An 18,081-nucleotide genomic window follows, 5' to 3' on the forward strand; every position below is an offset into this window, starting at 1 on the left:
CTTAAAACAATAACATAGATCATAATCCCATAAATTATTTAGAAAAATAGACTTACCAATATGCACATGCAAATACAGGGAACCTGATGAGCTTCCATACTTGTTTGAAGCATTACAGATGTACAAGCCATTAAAGTCAGAGGATAGTCTGGGAATAAGAAGTTTGCTTCCCTCATAATATGGAGTGATTTTATTCTCTCTGCTAGAAAGGAGAGATGTCAGAGATCAATGAATGTGTGTTCTGGCGAGAGCTGATGGCATAAAAGAACACTAAGTGACGTGAAGGGTTAAACTCAGTAAAATATTGGAATTGAAAATGAAAATTTTTAACTACTATCATCAGATTTTCATTTTGCCAATACTCTATGCAAAAGAAATATGTGCCTTTAAGTGCTGTATTTGCATTAGACAGATGAGCTTGTCAGATTTTTGCAGAGCAAACAGCATGATTGTAGAATAACAACTGACTTCAAGCTTCAAAGTGCTGATTCATTATCAATCCAATAATTTCCCTAAGGGTCAGGTGGACTTGCGTGACAGCCTACAACATTACACTGAATCCACCCTAAAGATCAGGTCCTAAATATTTTTTTTTTTTTTACATTGAAAATTATCATTTTAAAACCCACAAGCTCAAAATATGCCCAAATAATCAAGAAAGCCTTTTCCCGGGGCCTGGGTATTTCAGAGAGTACTGACGCTGACTACCAGCCCTGAAGTCACGAGTTCGAATCCAGGGTGTGCTGAGTGACTCCAACCAGGTCTCCAAAGCAACCAAATTGGCCCGGTTGCTATGGAGGGTACAGTCACATGGGGTAACTTCCTCGTGGTTGCGATTAATGGTTCTTGCTCTCAGTGGGGTGCGTGGTAAGTTGTGCATGGTTTGCGGAGAGTAGCATGAGCCTCCACATGCTGGGAGTCTCCGTGGTGTCATGCACATCGAGCCACATGATAAGATGCACGGATTGACTGTCTCAAAAGCGGAGGCAACTGAGACTTGTCCTCCGCCACCCGGATTGAGGTGAGTAACTGCACTACCATGAGGACCTAATAAGTAGTGGGAATTGGGCATTTCAAATTGGGGAGAAAAGGGGATAATAATTTTTTTTTAAAGAAAAAGAAAAAAAAAGAAAGCCTTTTCCCAATCATAGCCCCATCTAAATTATGAGTGCAAATTGTTGGGAGTAATACCCTGTGCCTATTACACCACTGGCTGCACATACCCAAAATAACTGTGAGTGGTTTTGCATGTGAAATGTTATTACCTACTCCAAGTGTAGGTCAGGATTGGGTTACCATCAACTTTACAATGAAATTCAGTTGGACTGTCAGCAAATATCATCAATGTTTCCGGAGGATCTACGAGGAGGAACCAATTAGCATAAATATTTACTTTTATCATTTAGCATATAGTTTTCAAAAGAAGAGCTGGTCTTTTCTAATTAAGCCTATACACTTCTTTTTAATAATCCAAACTCCTGAAAAAAAACAAAAATACACTCACTGCAAGAAACCCCTTAATTTAAGAAAACCACTGGTTGTAATTATAAGGCTGTCATCACTAAGGCTTTTCTTACCTCAAAGGGTTTCTTGCAACAGACGCTGAATATAATAACTTTGTCAGATTATATGTTGGCTAGTGAATTTGAATATCAATTGCTTTTTTAAGTAGTAAAATTATGTCTGCAACTGCAAACTTATTCTTCACCATTAAACAAGTCTTTGTTGTACCACACAGAGGTCCATTTGCAATGAGAACTTGTACATACTGTACATTACTTACAATGGATGCTTATTGTGTAGTCCAGTTCCTTGGTCAGGGTGTTGTGTTTTGCAACACATTGGACCATCCTCTGGTTCAAATATTTGACCGGTACACCAAGTAGGATGGACACAACAGTAACAGTCCCATTTGGGTGGACTGTATGGCTGGTTTCAGTTCTCAGTGAGTTATTTAGAGCTCCTAACCTCCAGAATACTTCTGCTGCAGGTCGTGCATTGCAGGCGAAGCATGATGCCAAAGTAACTTCTAAATTACCAGCAACAGGTGCTTTTTCTGTCAGGATAACCACAGGAGGAACTATGGTTGAAATAATAATAAGAAAAAATAACAAATGAATGAATTTTTAATGTAAACTGTGAGAACTGTTACTAAAGTAGCTCTGACTGCTATTGGTTGTCCCATAATTACTAAGAGTGTTGTGATTTCATAAGTTTCGCTTGGCACATACCACATGTGTAGGGGTAAAGTCTGTTAAGGTCAAAATAAAATAAAATTGGACCTAATTTAATTCATAAATGCATATTTAGGTTTTATTGTTAAAGATTCATCTTTATTCTAAAAAATGTTTGTCTTTATAAATGGATTGCGAACAGCTTTTCAAGCTGACTTTAAGCCTGGTATGTACTGTAAGTATGAAATATTTCAAGTAACTGAATTATAATATAGGCTATAAATCACTGCTGTAAATCATAGAATACATAAATAAAGCTATCATACCAAGAACTGTAACATTGATGTTTGTCTCAAATGGCCCACTAGGAAATAGGTTGAAGATACAAGTATAGATTCCTTCATCCAGGATCCTCATTTCCACCAGCTGGATCGATCCTTTTTTCTCTGCAATGTTCCCAATAAATTTTACCCTATCCCCTAAACCATTTCTGTGTTCTGTTTTGCCATCTTGACGAATAATAAAGAATGTCTTTTTTTCAGGATCTTCTCGTGTCTTCTTCTGCCATACAATACTAGTTATATTATCTTTGGTCTCAGTCAGCTGAGAAAACAAAGTGGCATTTTGTCCATTTAAGACTGCTGTATCATGACCGACAACATTTACACCTGAAAAACAATACAATAAATGAATTAATAAACACTTACACTAGATATTCAACTGTGCAAGTAGTATGAAACAGGGTCTTTGTAAAAAGTCAGTGCTTATAGCTTAGACTACCATAGTCATTCGAAAACTTTGACTTGCATGCCCATTGCCCTGACTGATATTATTTGCTGATATTAAGTGGACTGACTTGCTTTAAAGGAAAATTCACCCAAAAAATATAATTCTCTCATTATTTACTTACCCGTATGCTGTCTCAAAACTCTTATGACTTTCTTCTGCAGAACACGAACAAAGATATTTTAAAGAATATGTTATGAATATATCTATAAAAAGCATGCCAATGAGGTCCAAAACTTTTAAGCTTCAAAAAGGACATCAAGGCAGCATAAAGGTAATCCATAAAACTCAAATGGTTTAATCCATGTTTTCTGAGGCTATACGATTAGTTTTAGGTGAGAAAATACTGTAACTCCTTTTCAATCTTAACCTTGCCATCTGCAGTCTCCTTGGTGTGATCATGATTTAAAGCTTGATTACACTTCCTTGCACCATCAAAATACCTTCATTTGACAGCATAAGGGCAAGTAAATGACGAGTGATTGATCATTTTTGGGTGAACTACCTTTAAGGTAAGTAATTCCTCTCAGCAGGCATCCTGAGCTATTATTATCATCCATTGAGCCAATAGGCATGCAAGCTCCTATCTACTTGAACTGAGAAAATCCATAATCTGCTAAACTGTCTGCTAAGCTTATGCTTCATTACCATTTCAAATCATCAATCAAACTGAAATAAATAAATAAAAGGTCTCCTAAATTTTGATTCTATATCTGAAATCAGGCAAAAGACAGCCAACAGCCAACTTTGCAGGTTGATCCAGTAAGTGTACATGTGTGTTCCAAAGTAAAATGATGAGCGAGTGCCTTTACCACGTACAAGTATAATAGCCTTCTTTTACCATTATAAGGCTATTTGCTCTTTAAACTGACAGGTGGTTCTTCCTTTCTTATAGCTTGTATTTTTTTTAAATAGTTTTTCACTACAGTAAGCCTGTAATAATGATTTTTATTTTTAGTTGTTGGGTCAGATTTGATGCAAAATAGCAGTTACAGTGGCATGCAAATGTTTGGGCACCCCTAGTCAAAATGTCTGTTTCTGTGAATAGTTAAGTGAGTAGAAGATGAACTGATCTCCAAAAGGCATAAAGATGAAACATTCTTTTCAACATTTTAAGCAATATAAGTGTATTATTATTATTTTGTACAATTTTAGAGTGAAAAAAAGGAAAGGAGCACCATGCAAAAGTTTGGGCACCCCAAGAGATTTGAGCTCTCCGATAACTTTTACCAAGGTCTCAGACCTTAATTAGCTTGTTAAGGCTATGGCTTGTTCACAATCATCGTTTGGAAAGGCGAGGTGATGCAAATTTCAAAGCTTTATACATACTCTGACTCCTCAAATCTTGTCCCAACAATCAGCAGCCATGGGCTCCTCTAAGCAGCTGCCTAGCACTCTGAAAATTAAAATAATTGATGCCCACAAAGCAGGAGAAGGCCATAAGAAGATAGCAAAGCGTTTTCAGGTAGCCATTTCCACAGTTTGTAATGTAATTGGAATGGTGGAGTTCAAGTTGAGGTCTGGAAGACCAAGAAAACTTTCAAAGAGAACTCCTCGTAGGACTGCTAGAAAGGCAAATCAAAACCCCTTGACTGCAAGGAAGATTTAGCAGACTCTGGAGTAGTGGTGCACTGTTCTACTGTGCAGCGACACCTGCACAAATATGATCTTCATGGAAGAGTCATGAGAAGAAAACCTTTCCTTCATCCTCACCACAAATTTCAGCGTCATAAGTCTGCAAATGAACATCTAAACAAGCCTGATGCATTTTGGAAAAAAGTCCTGCAGACTGATGAAGTTAAAATATAACTTTTGGCCACAATGAGCAAAGGTATGTTTGGAAAAAAAAGGGTGCAGAATTTCATGAAAAGAACACCTCTCCAACTGTTAAGCACGGGGGTGGATCGATCATGCTTTGGGCTTGTGTTGATGCCAGTGGCACAGGGGAACATTTCACTGATAGAGGAAAGAATGTATTAAATTAAATACCAGCAAATTCTGGAAGCAAACTTCACACCATCTGTAAAAAAGCTGAAGATGAAAAGAGGATTGCTTCTACAACAGGATAATGATCCTAAACACACCTCAAAATCCACAATGGACTACCTCAAGAGGCGCAAGCTGAAGGTTTTGCCATGGCCCTCACAGTCCCCTGACCTAAACATCATCGAAAATCTGTGGATAGACCTCAAAAGAGCAGTGCATTCAAGATGGCCCAAGAATCTCACAGAACTAGAAGCCTTTTGCAAGGAAGAATGGGCGAAAATCCCCCAAACAAAAATTGAAAGACACTTAGCTGGCTACAAAATGCTTTTACAAGCTGTGATACTTGCCAGGGGGTGTTACTAAATACTGACCATGCAGGGTGCCCAAACTTTTGCTTCGGGCCCTTTTCCTTTTTTGTTATTTTGAAACTGTAAAAGATGAATATAATCAAATCAAATCAAATCACTTTATTGTAAAACTAGAGGAGGTGGTGTATGTTTTATGATCAACAAATCCTGGTGTGATCAGAGGAACGTACATTCCATCAAATCTTTCTGTTCTCCTGATCTGGAATTTCTTATGCTTCTGTGTCGACCATTCTGGCTACCGAGGGAATTCACAGCGGTCATTATCACTGCTGTGTACATCCCCCCACAAGCCGACACAGACCGGGCACTCAAGGAACTGTATGGGAGTATAAGTGAGCAGGAAACCGCGCACCCTGAGGCCGCGTTCATTGTGACCGGGGACTTTAATAAAGCCAGTTTAAAATCAGTCGCACCAAAATATCACCAGCACATTAGTTTCAACACACGAGGGGACCGGGTTTTGGACCATTGCTACTCTCCGTTCCGGGATGGCTACAAATCCCTCCCCCGCCCACCGTTTGGCAAATCGGACCACTCTTCCATTCTGCTTCTGCCCACTTACAGGCAGAAATTGAAACAGGAAGCACCCACCCTCAGAACGATCCAGTGCTGGTCGGACCAATCAGACTCTACGCTACAAGACTGTTTTGATCGCACGGACTGGGAGATGTTCCGGTCCGCCTCTGATGACGACATCGAGCTTTACGCTGATAGCGTAATGTGTTTCATCAGAACGTGCGTAGAGGACGTCGTTCCGACCAGAACTGTACGAATCTATCCGAATCAGAAGCCGTGGATCAATAGCGATGTTCGCGCGGCACTTAATGTGCGGACCTCCGCTTTTAATTCCGGGAACGTGGAGGAGCATAAACAAGCCAGTTATGCCCTCCGAAAAACTATCAAAACAGCAAAACGCCAGTACAGGAGCAAGATTGAAGGACAGTTTAACACCACCAAATCTAGAAGCATGTGGCAGGGAATTAACATCATCACGGACTTTAAAGGGAATAAAAACTCCGCCATGAACACCGCTGCCTCTCTACCGGATGAGCTAAATACTTTTTATGCTCGTTTCGAGGGAAATAACACCGCCCTCGCGGAGAGAGCTCTCACGGCCGAAGCTACAGAGGTTAGTTCACTCTCCGTCTCTGTAGCGGATGTAACCCGATCCTTCCGACGGGTGAATATCCGCAAAACCGCGGGTCCAGATGGCATTCCGGGCCGCGTCATCAGAGTGTGCGCGAACCAGCTGGCTGGTGTTTTTACGGACATTTTCAACCTTTCCCTCTCTTTGTCTGTAGTCCCCACATGCTTTAAAACATCCACCATTGTGCCTGTTCCAAAACAATCAAAAATAACTTGTTTAAATGACTGGCGTCCTGTTGCTCTGACCCCCATCATCAGCAAATGTTTTGAGAGACTAATCAGAGATTACATCTGCTCTGTATTACCACTCAATCTTGACCCGCTGCAGTTTGCATACCGCAACAACCGCTCCACTGATGATGCCATTGCATCTACAATACACACTGCTCTCTCCCACCTGGAAAAAAAGAACACTTATGTGAGAATGTTGTTTGTAGACTACAGCTCAGCATTCAACACCATAGTGCCCTCCAAGCTTGATTAGAAACTCAGGGCTCTGGGCTTAAACAGCTCGCTGTGCAGCTGGATCCTGGACTTCCTGTCAAGCAGACGCCAGGTGGTTAGAATAGGCAGCAACATCTCCTCATCACTGACCCTCAACACTGGAGCCCCGCAGGGCTGTGTTCTCAGCCCACTACTGTATTCCTTGTACACACATGACTGTGTGGCAACACATAGCTCCAATGCCATCATTAAGTTTGCTGATGACACGACGGTGGTAGGTCTGATCACTGACAATGATGAAACAGCCTACAGAGAGGAGGTGCACACTCTGACACACTGGTGTCAGGAGCACAACCTCTCCCTCAACGTCAGTAAGACAAAGGAGCTTGTGGTGGACTTCAGAAGAAAAGACAGAGAACACAGTCCCATCACCATCAATGGAGCACCAGTGGAGAGAGTCAGCAGCTTCAAGTTCCTGGGTGTCCACATCACTGAGGAACTCACATGGTCCGTCCACACTGAAGTCGTTGTGAAGAAGGCTCATCAGCGCCTCTTCTTCCTGAGACGGCTGAGGAAGTTTGGAATGAACCGCCACATCCTCACACGGTTCTACACCTGCACTGTGGAGAGCATCCTGACTGGCTGTATCTCCGCCTGGTACGGCAATAGCACCGCCCACAACCGCAAAGCACTGCAAAGGGTGGTGCGAACTGCCAAACACATCATCGGAGGTGAGCTTCCTTCCCTCCAGGAAATATATACAAGGCAGTGTGGGAAAAAAGCTCGGAGGATCATCAGAGACTCCAGCCACCCGAGTCATGGGCTGTTCTCACTGCTACCATCAGGTAGGCGGTATCGCAGCATCAGGACCCGCACCAGCCGACTCCATGATAGCTTCTTCCCCCAAGCAATCAGACTTCTGAGCTCTTGATCTCCCACGATCAAAATACATCAGCCCTGCACTTTATTACTCTTTTATCTCACACCGGACTGTCATAAATTATATTACTGTTATTATATTATGTCTCTCTTAACAACTGACTATCAACCGACAGCCTGAATGTCAATACAGTACAATACTGTACATTCTATATATATATATATATATATATACTTTTTTATATATATTTCAATTTTAATTTTTATTGAATAATGTGTATCTATATAGTATCTATATAGTAAAAAACAAAAAAAAACAAAAACAAAAACAGCATATTGTATACTGTACAGTGTATGTTATTATTTGTATATTGTTGAGTGTAATTATGTGTATAACAGATGTTTAAATTGTGTTGTGTTAATTTGATGTTTTAAGTTGTGTAATTATGTATAACAGATGTTTAAATTGTGTTGTGTTAATTTGATGTTTAAGTTGAGTTTAATTATGTATAACAGATGTTTAAATTGTGTTGTGTTAATTTGATGCTATTGTAAATTGGTATATGTCTCATCACTGTCACGACTGCTATGTTGATCGGAACTGCACCCAAGAATTTCACACACCACTGCACTTGTGTATATGGCTGTGTGACAATAAAGTGATTTGATTTGATTTGATTTGATTTGATCTTTATAGTTCCACGTCTTCGTCTACTGATGAAGATATCAGAAACTTTGTGGAACCATTAGATCTTCCTAAACTGAAGACTGAGCAAAAAAACGCTCTTGATTCTGAGATAACCTTGGAGGAGCTTGACGAGGTAATTAAGTCCCTACCTACAGGCAAGGCCCCGGGGACAGATGGTTTTGCCGCAGAATTTTTTAGATCTTATGCTACAGAACTGGCTCCACTTTTGTAAGAAGTTTATACTGAATCATTAAAGAATGGAAAGCTTCCTCCAACCATGATACAAGCCCGGATCAGTCTGATTCTTAAAAAGGACAAAGATCCAAGCGAGTGTAAAAGTTACCGTCCAATCTCCCTGATCCAACTAGATGTAAAAATATTGTCAAAACTTTTGGCTAACCGATTAAGTAAGGTTATGACATCTCTTATACATATAGATCAGGTGGGATTTATTCGGGGCTGCAGCTCTTCTGATAACATCAGGCGTTTCATCAATATCATGTGGTCAGTAGCGAATGTTCAATCTCCTATCGCTGCCATCTCACTTGACGCGTTTGATATGGTAGAATGCGATTATCTTTTTAAGATTTTGGAAATGTATGGGTTTGGGAGTACATTTATTGGTTGGATTAAGTTACTTTATGGACACCCTATAGCAGCAGTACAAACAAATGGATTAATTTCAGATTATTTTACTTTGAATAGGGGCACTTGGCAGGGCTGCCCTCTTTCCCCATTATTGTTCTGTCTTGCCCTGGAACCATTAGCAGCCGCGATAAGAAAGGAAGATGATTTTCCAGGGGTGGTTGCGGGAGGTGTGGCGCATAAGCTTCTGCTTTACGCAGATGATATTTTATTATTTGTCTCTGAACCTACTAGATCTATGCCTTGCCCCCACAGAATTATTAATTCCTTTTCCAAATTCTCAGGATACAAAGTCAATTGGTCTAAATCCGAAGCTTTGGCTTTGACAGCGTACTGTCCAGTAACGGCTTTCCAGCCAGGTGCCTTCCAGTGGCCCAAACAGGGCATTAAATATTTGGGGATTTTATTCCCAGCAAATTTGTCTAATTTAGTTAGTGTTAATTTTGACCCTTTAATAAAAAGTTTTTCGAACGATGTGGGCAGGTGGTATTCCAAAATTCAACTACCTGTTACAATCTCTCCCTGTAGATGTCCCCCTCTCTTATCTCAAACAATTTGATAGCATAGCGAAGTCTTTTATTTGGAATGGTAAGTGCCCCAGGTTAAATTTCAATAAGTTACATAGGCCGATTAACAATGGTGGGTTAGGCCTACTCAAGATTTTGTTTTATTATTATGCATTTGGTCTTAGACATTTGGCTCATTGGTCGCTTCCACCTGAGAGAGCCCCTCCCTGGTTTTGTATTGAAAAGGAAGTTCTTGCCCCTATCTCGCCACTGCAAAGCCTTTCGATCAAACTAGCCGGAGAGGTTAAGTCGCACCCCGTTATTTTGCATTTGCACTCGATATGGACAAAAGTGTCCAGAGTGTTTAATTCGGATATTTATTTAAACGCAGCCTCAAGCATATGGCTGAACCCTAAACTATGTATTAATAAGTCCCGTTTTTATTGGTCGGATTGGATTGTGAGGGGGGTTAATGCACTCGGTGACCTAATGAGGGTGGAGTATTGAGACCTTTTGAAAATTTGGTTCAACATTTTGGCATTCCCAGATCTCAGTTTTATAAGTATTTACAGCTTCGCCACCTACTCTGCACTGTTTTTGGGAGTGGCACGCACCCCCCTAAAGTGGTGGATACTCTGGGAGTGGTGATTGCTGCTTTTGGGAAGGGTCATGAGGCATCAGTGTATTGCTCCCTGCTAATTCAGAGTCTGGGGGACGGAACTTTGAATTCTCTCAAAAGATTATGGGAGAAAGATCTAAACTTGACATTGGGGGAGGGGGTGTGGGCTAGGATCCTAAAAAACGTAAAGTCTGCATCTAGAGATGCAAGGGTGTGTCTGATGCAATTTATGTTTTTGCATCAATTTTATTAGACCCCCCTCTAGATTGTATAGGCTTGGTCTTAAAGACACTCCCACCTGCTGGCGATGCCAAACAGAAGACGGGGACACAACCCATGTTTTTGGGGGATGTGTTGGGATCCAGGAGTTTTGGTTGAGGGTTCAGAGCTTTGTGTGTGATGTAGTGGACACTCAATTTTCGTTTTGCCCCAGACTGTGTATTTTGGGTGATGGGGCGGTCCTGAATATAGTTGATAAATATATAAAAAGCTGGGTTCAAACCAGCATGTTGCTTGGCAGACAGGTAATTCTCAGGGGATGGAAGTCAACTGATGCACCCTCATTTCATGAGTGGTCTACCGAGATGGGCAGGGTAGCAGCATTTGAGGAGATGGCATGTAGAAGGCTAGGCAACCTGGATTTGTACATCAGGAAATGGGGCAGCTATTTAGCCTTTTTGGAAGGCTCTCGGGGAGGGGCAGTGGAGAGAGACTAGTGTTTTTGTGTGTGTTTTTTTTTTTTTTTTTTTATGTTTCTAAAAATGTTCTGCTGTTTTATTGTCAATATGTGTGTCTTTGTCAGTTGGCTTTTGACCACTGGGGTGCTCGTTTGTGTCGGATGGGGGTGTGGGGGTTAATGTTCGGGGGGAAAAGTTGTGATTTCATGTGGTTTGATTCTGCATTTTCTGTCTATTTGATTTGCTGCATGGAATCAATAAAAAAATGTAATTAAAAAAAAAAAAGCAAGTAATATATTGGTTATAAATATTCAAACAATCAGTTACAATGACCCTTAAAGGAGTGAAAACAGAAGGGTTTTTTTTTTTTTTTGGTTGAAGAAATGCTTTATTATAATTGAAACTTGAAACCATTTTTTTAAATTGAAGTATGTGTAAAAAAATTCTCCCTTTTGAAAATAAATCAAATAAATAGAATAAATAAGAAAGCTAACAGAGTTATAATAATAAACTGAATTATAAACATGATAAAAAAATAGCATGTAACTATAACGTTATATAACTAAAGCATGTTAGTTTACATGTTAGAATAGCATGTTAAATTAACTACTAAATGAAAAATAACATCAGCTGTGTGAGCTTTTAAAGTAATGTCCTATGATTATTAACAATTAACATATACTGTAGGTGCATGACAGTGCAGCCAGACTGCTCCTGTCTGTACCTTTAACTCAGTGGTTCTCTACTGGTTTTGCTTCCGGACCCAGATTTTACCTTGGAAATCAAGTGGCGACCCGCCATAGTAAAAACGTAATCTGTATTTAATGCATCCTGGGTCGCATTTCCTTTTATGTTGCATAGTTTTGTTCATGGTTTTCAAGTACAAGGACATGCATCAAGTGACATAATTTTTGTTGTTGATGTCAACAACAAAATCTACAGGAAGTTTTCTCTCCCCCCTTTTAAAAATTGAAGAGCATATTTACTTATATGAGCCCATTACTATCCCGTTTGTTTCCTAATTTCAAACATAATTCAAACAGAACATGCATATTACACAGGAGGAAAGGCTCCTCATTACCATGGTCAGGTCAGTGTAGCTAGTCTTAAATAATAGTAATAATAATAACAAATTATAGTATTTATGAAAAAATAAATACTAGCTGAAACACATCTTGAAACTTTAACTACAACTGCCACTGTTGATATAAAATGAGGTCTAATAGATTCTACTTTTAGATTATTTCATATGAAACTATAACCTTTTGTCAAAATATAACAGTTACTTTTACAATTTTGTAAAGGTGATGATGTGTAATGATTTTATTTTATTTTTTGGCACATAGCACAGTGCTGCTCTTTTCCTCCTCAGTGCTGTTTGGCATGTCAGGGCTGCCTACTGTTTGACAGGTTCGACTTGACTTCCTCTGTAACACTTTAAACTAGAAAAGTCTCACTAGAATTGAAACTGGTCACTTCAGTTTTGAGGTCTGCGCGCCACAATATCAAGGGAAGCCCGGTTGTTGCACGCACGCGCCAGAGAGAAGAGTAGATCATGATTCGCGATTGTTTTATTTGGCAAGTAGTCATGTAAGAAGCGGAATAATAAACGGTCAGACTGTCATTATTGCAAAATAAACATCAAAAGGTTGATCAGAACTCAAAGCAGAGGTTGACTGTTTCTGGAAACTCTGCGGTCTCTTTCTTTACACATAATAACGCAATAGTTCACGTCTATTTATTTACAGTATTTAATTAAGTAGCCATGTAAAAAGTGGGATAATGTGTCAACTGGTCTTCTGGAGATCAACCTGTCAGGGTTTATTTTGGAATAATGTCTGGCTGACTGTACATTAACACATACATAGTTAATTGTCCATTGCAGGCTTACAACATTCTGGTTACCAGCCCACTACACCAATGTTTCTTAACCAGGGGTCCGTGGCATAATCACAGGTGGTCCATAGAATCACTATTAAAATGTGTACAATATCCACCAACAAACAAACAAACAAAAAACATATAAATTTGAAGACTTCACCCAAGCAACTTTTATCCTGCACCACAAAAACATCACTCTGGTAACTTGTTTTAGAGGATTTTATTACTTTTCCCAAGGCTACACTTTAAAGTGTTAAAATAAACTGAATAAGAATCTGTCACACATACTCATTACTTTAGTAAAAGTCCTATGCTAGCTTTTGAGTGAGGAACAGACCCAGGAACATATCAATATAATATAACTATACTAAATATAATAAAAACACATGCGGTGAATCACACACGATAATATATAAAGACTGCCAAGCCTTTGATGGAAAATATCTGAAATACCCTAAAAACATTCTGTATTTTTTAAAACTGAAATTTCCTTGTCAAAAAAAAAAAAAAAAAGCCTACTTGGCTTCATTTTACTATTCACTTTGTGCCTTCGTACTAATCATTCAATCGTATTTGCTACAAAGAAATTAATAATATCAAAGTGCAGGTAGGGTAAAACCCTCAGTGAACATATTGTGGACTCTTTTGCAGCAGCATTATTAATGTTTTTCAGTAGTTAATGTTATTGGAGTACCCTAATTGTAAATCAAAATCTAATAAAATGACACCTAATACTAACGTGTAGATTTAATATGAAAGCCATTAATTTTGTTAATGGTAAAAATTAGTAAATGCAAAACAGTCATAACATTTTATTTAATAAAGAATATTAGTTAATGTAATTAAGATTATAGTTCACTTCTAATCTCCTATATTGAGCAAGTCTGTGACGGTGAAATGGGGGTCCTTTAGAATAGTTTGAAATATCCATTTTCATCATTCTCGTGTAGCCATGACAAATCGGGAAACGTGAACATGTCCGTGGGCATGCACTCTGTGGTACAGTAGTACTTACAGTTCACGACACTAAAGCCGCCTTTTCACTGTCTCCGACATTGGCAGTCGTGATGAACTGTCATGTTGCTATCAATGGATTTTATTCATTAAGGAAGAAGGTTTACCTCAGATTGACATTACTGTGTGTGATTTTGTGGACCAGATGAATGAATTCAATAAAATGTATGATTAATTTCCACTCTGTATTTATTATTTATAGTATTATTTATAATAAAAACCATTTTATAGTTATTAATATGATCATTAACAGCAACAACAACCATAATTGAGCAAATGGAAAGCAGAAATTCATAGATATGATTTTAAATATGTAGATTTTGCTTGTCCAGAAATAAATGACACATGTACACATTTAATTACACTTGTGTACCGATTGGCAAAAAAAAAAAAAAAAAAAAATGCTTTTTGTGATATTCACTGATCAGCCACAACATTAAAACCACCTGTCTAATATTGTGTTGGTCCCCATCGTGCAGCAAAAACAGTGCTAACCCGCATCTCAAAATAGCATTCTGATGTGATATTCTTCTCACCACAATTGTACAGAGTATTTATCTGAGTTACTGTAGACTTTGTCAGTTCAAACCAGTCAGGCCATTCTCTGTTGATCTCTCTCATCAACAAGGTGTTTCCATCAGCAGAACTGCCCCTCACTGGATGTTTTTTGTTTTTGGCACCATTTGGATTAAACTCTAGAGACTGTTGTGTGTGCAAATCCCAGGAGATCAGCAGTTACAGAAATACTCAAACCAGCCCATCTGGCACCAACAATCATCCATGCGATTATCTAATCAGCCAATCATGTGGCAGCAGTGCAGTGCATAAAATCATGCAGATACGGGTCAGGAGCTTCAGTTAATGTTCACATCAACCATCAGAATGGGGAAAAATGTGATCTCAGTTATTTGGACTGTGGCATGATTGTTGTTGGTGCCAGGCGGACTGGTTTGTGTATCTCTGTAACTGCTGATCTCCTGAGATTTTCACACACAGCAGTCTCATCTGGTTGATGAGAGAGGTCAACAGAGAATTCAGAAGTAGCTGGCGTTTAGTATAAAGTTTAGGTCAAAATCCATAGATTTTTCTCATTTAACTTTGATAGTTTTGCGGTCGGGCAGTCGCATATGGTCTTGTCGCAGGAGTTTAAATATTCCAACGCATCCAAAGCTTAAATCGGATCTGAAAATGTCGCACGCAGCCCCCGTGTGAAGCCGCCTTTTCACTGTCTCCGACATTCACGTACGACTGTAGTATTTCTCGCCCTATAGAGACAGTCGTGATGAACTATTGTGTTGCTTGTAATGGATTTTATTAATTAAGGAAGAAGGTTAACCAGAATGACATTACTGAGTGTGATTTTGTTGAACAGATGAATGAATTCAATAAAATGTATGATACATTTTCACTCTGTATTTATTATTTATAGTACTGTAATTAAAACTGTTTTATAATTATTATAATTAACAGCAACAACAACCATAATTCAGCAAATGGATAGCAGATTCATAGATGTGATTTTAAATATGTAGATTTTGCTTGTGCAGAAATAAACAACATAAATGACATTTTATCACTTGTTTACTGTAATCAAAAAGCTTTTTTATTTATATTTGCAACGTAAAGAATCATTCTGACTTCTACGATCATATTTGTCCAAAATTAAAAGGATATATCACACATCATAGTTGAGCCATTGTAATATCTGCTTAAGTCTTTTGACATTTTATTAAGGCAAGATACAGATCTCAATAGTTTTTGAATTTATGATCAGATTGTTCCAAAACACATGAGAAAACCTTTTGGGCAACCTGCAACACATGCTACATCTCTTCGTTTCACAATTTCTGTCTCAGATTTTCAATGTATAGAAGCATTGTGTAGTGTTGACTTCCTCAGTTCAATAGATTTTGAAAGGAGGAACATATTGCTCCAAAACAAGTTTGAAAACCTTAAGTTTACCCCAAGGGGTATACTAGAGCTCAGGTTTATTCAAAATTCACCTCTCTTTAATTTAAAATAAAACTGAAAACTTTTCAGCAGTAATTACAGTTCTAATTCTATTCAGTACAATTTAGCAATACAGTTGCCTGCAGTCATTACTAAGGGTTGTAGTCTGTCCTTAAGAGGGTGCCTGATCATGTTAAAGTTGTTTTAGAACGATCCCTCGCACCATTTTAAAGTTATTAAACTTTAGAATTGAGAGCACTGTAATTACTGCTGAATTACTACTGTAACGTTTTCAGTTTTGTTTAAACTCAAGTGATAGTAAAACTGAATAACCCTGAGCTATAGTATTACCCTTGGGGTAAATATAAGGGGTTCCAACTTGTTTTGGAGCAGTCTGTCCCTCCTTTCAACAACTATTGAACTGTATCTATGCCATTAAACAAGTCAACACTACTTGAACTAAATATTGTGTACTGAAGAGATAGCATGTCCTTTAGATTACCCGGAAGGATTCCCAGCATGTTTTAGAGTAATTGGTTCAACCATTTAGAAAGTATTAAACTCTTCCTTAGAAAACTCTGTGGTGCATAGTAGACATTAAAATTATCGAAATAAAGTGTGTCGTTTATCCTGTAGAAGGTCCTTAAAATTGTTCAATTTGTTTTGAAGAAATGTGTACAACTATTAAAAAGGTATAGAAATTTTGGGGTGACAAGTTCTAGTAACTTATGTTCTGAAGGAAACATTGATAATTTGTTCATTCTTTTTAATCATTCTCTAGTAAAAATGTTCAAAATGTCAACAAACACATTTGACAAAAGATGTACTGTGTCCTTAAAGGGTGTCTCATCACCTATTCAGTCTTTTTCAACACTGTCCAATGACTTAAAAAGTAATGAAATTATAATTATACAAAAGTTTGAAAAAGTTTTCAATATACAAACATTTTGAGGAGTATAATGAGGTTTTTTAAATATTATTAGTGGTAGCTATTAGTACCGATTAACCTGTACAATAATGGAGAAGCTACTCACTTTTCCTTTATTAAAATTAAAAAAATCAATAAAGGTTTATATTTTTAAAGCAGACCAATATGTCGGAGGTATTCAACCTTCAACATCCATGAATTCAGTATTCAACATCCACTCAACCAGTAATACAATAGTTGAAATAATCGAAAGGTGCAGTAAGTTTTAATATAAACAAGAACAGAAATGTACCGATTGTCAGTAAAAGGCATACAATAGAGAAATAATAACGCACGCTGATCAGCGTCCGTATTCAAAGGAAGGTGGTTTCAAACAATAAGCATTGTTTTTGCAGCATCCCTGTCCCAATTTAACATATTTCATAAACAGTGTGCTCTTGCGTCACTGCAACACTTGCAGTTCAGGCTTCATCCATGCTTTCACAAAATAATGAGGAAAAAGGTTTAGATGCGATTTCAGGAACAACTGACCATGTATATACTTTGAAAGTCGATATTTTACACATCTACCGCTTACCTGCTGTACTGCTGCAGCTGAGTACAATCAAAAACAGAAGCGAAGCATGGCGTTTTGTTGCAGATAGGGCATCAATACCGTATCTACAACAAAGACTATTCATTAGTAGTAGCAGACATGTCCTCCATTTATTCAACGGGCTCATCCCTCTCCTCTAATCCATTAAGAAAGTCCCTTCAGAAAGTGTTCCCAAACAGCATAACGAGGCGCTCCTATCATTAAATGGCGGTACGCTGGCGAGGAGTCAAGAGGCCGTTCTTTTTGAATAGATGTCTATGGAAGAGATGCTTTAGCGTGCTGAGGAAACAGCTCATCACTTAATGAATTTACCGCCTGTCCACTAATCTTTAACATGTTTTACACTAAAATGTCCTTTTGGAATTAACTGTGTGTGGAGTTTACTACGATAAAATTTCTGTTTTATAAGAGAAGTCACACAAAATGTTGCGACAGGTAGGTGTCACTTGACGGCTCTCCCCATTCAATTGTATCCGCAAACTCACTGTCGTAGCACGCTAGCTGACCGTTACTAGCCGTTACGCTCTCTTCTATGAAAGAGCGTTTTACCATTAAACTTAGGTAGGGCGTAACCCAACGTATAAACAAAATATATACAGAAGACTCCGACCAGGCGTAACGGATGGAATAAAAAAGCAGACTGCTATTTTTTGACATCAATGAGCTCATGTTTTGCGTGACAGGCATCAGTCATTTCCACATACATTATGATGCTGACATTTACGAGTGAGAGAGAGAAAAACGTACATTTAAGCAGCTCTTCAGCATGAAACCGATCTAACGGTGCAGTGTCAA

At 38.5% G+C, this 18,081-nt stretch overlaps 1 protein-coding gene across 4 annotated transcripts in view; it reads right to left on the reverse strand.

The window, feature by feature from the left end:
• LOC127447827 (poliovirus receptor homolog) overlaps positions 1-17,813 on the reverse strand; it is a 62,980-nt gene extending 45,167 nt beyond the window's left edge. For all 4 annotated transcript variants that reach the window (XM_051709911.1, XM_051709912.1, XM_051709914.1 and 1 more), the window contains exons 1-5: positions 17,269-17,813; positions 2,501-2,842; positions 1,784-2,080; positions 1,266-1,359; positions 57-202 (exon numbers count right to left, since the gene is read on the reverse strand). In XM_051709911.1, coding sequence (XP_051565871.1) covers positions 57-202; positions 1,266-1,359; positions 1,784-2,080; positions 2,501-2,842; positions 17,269-17,413 — 1,024 coding nt within the window. In that variant the 5' untranslated portion in view covers positions 17,414-17,813. The remainder of the gene's footprint in view (positions 1-56; positions 203-1,265; positions 1,360-1,783; positions 2,081-2,500; positions 2,843-17,268) is intronic.
• Positions 17,814-18,081: the final 268 nt, after the last annotated feature.

This window comes from Myxocyprinus asiaticus, chromosome 11, assembly GCF_019703515.2.
Source record: "Myxocyprinus asiaticus isolate MX2 ecotype Aquarium Trade chromosome 11, UBuf_Myxa_2, whole genome shotgun sequence".
Taxonomy (NCBI): Eukaryota; Metazoa; Chordata; class Actinopteri; order Cypriniformes; family Catostomidae; genus Myxocyprinus; species Myxocyprinus asiaticus.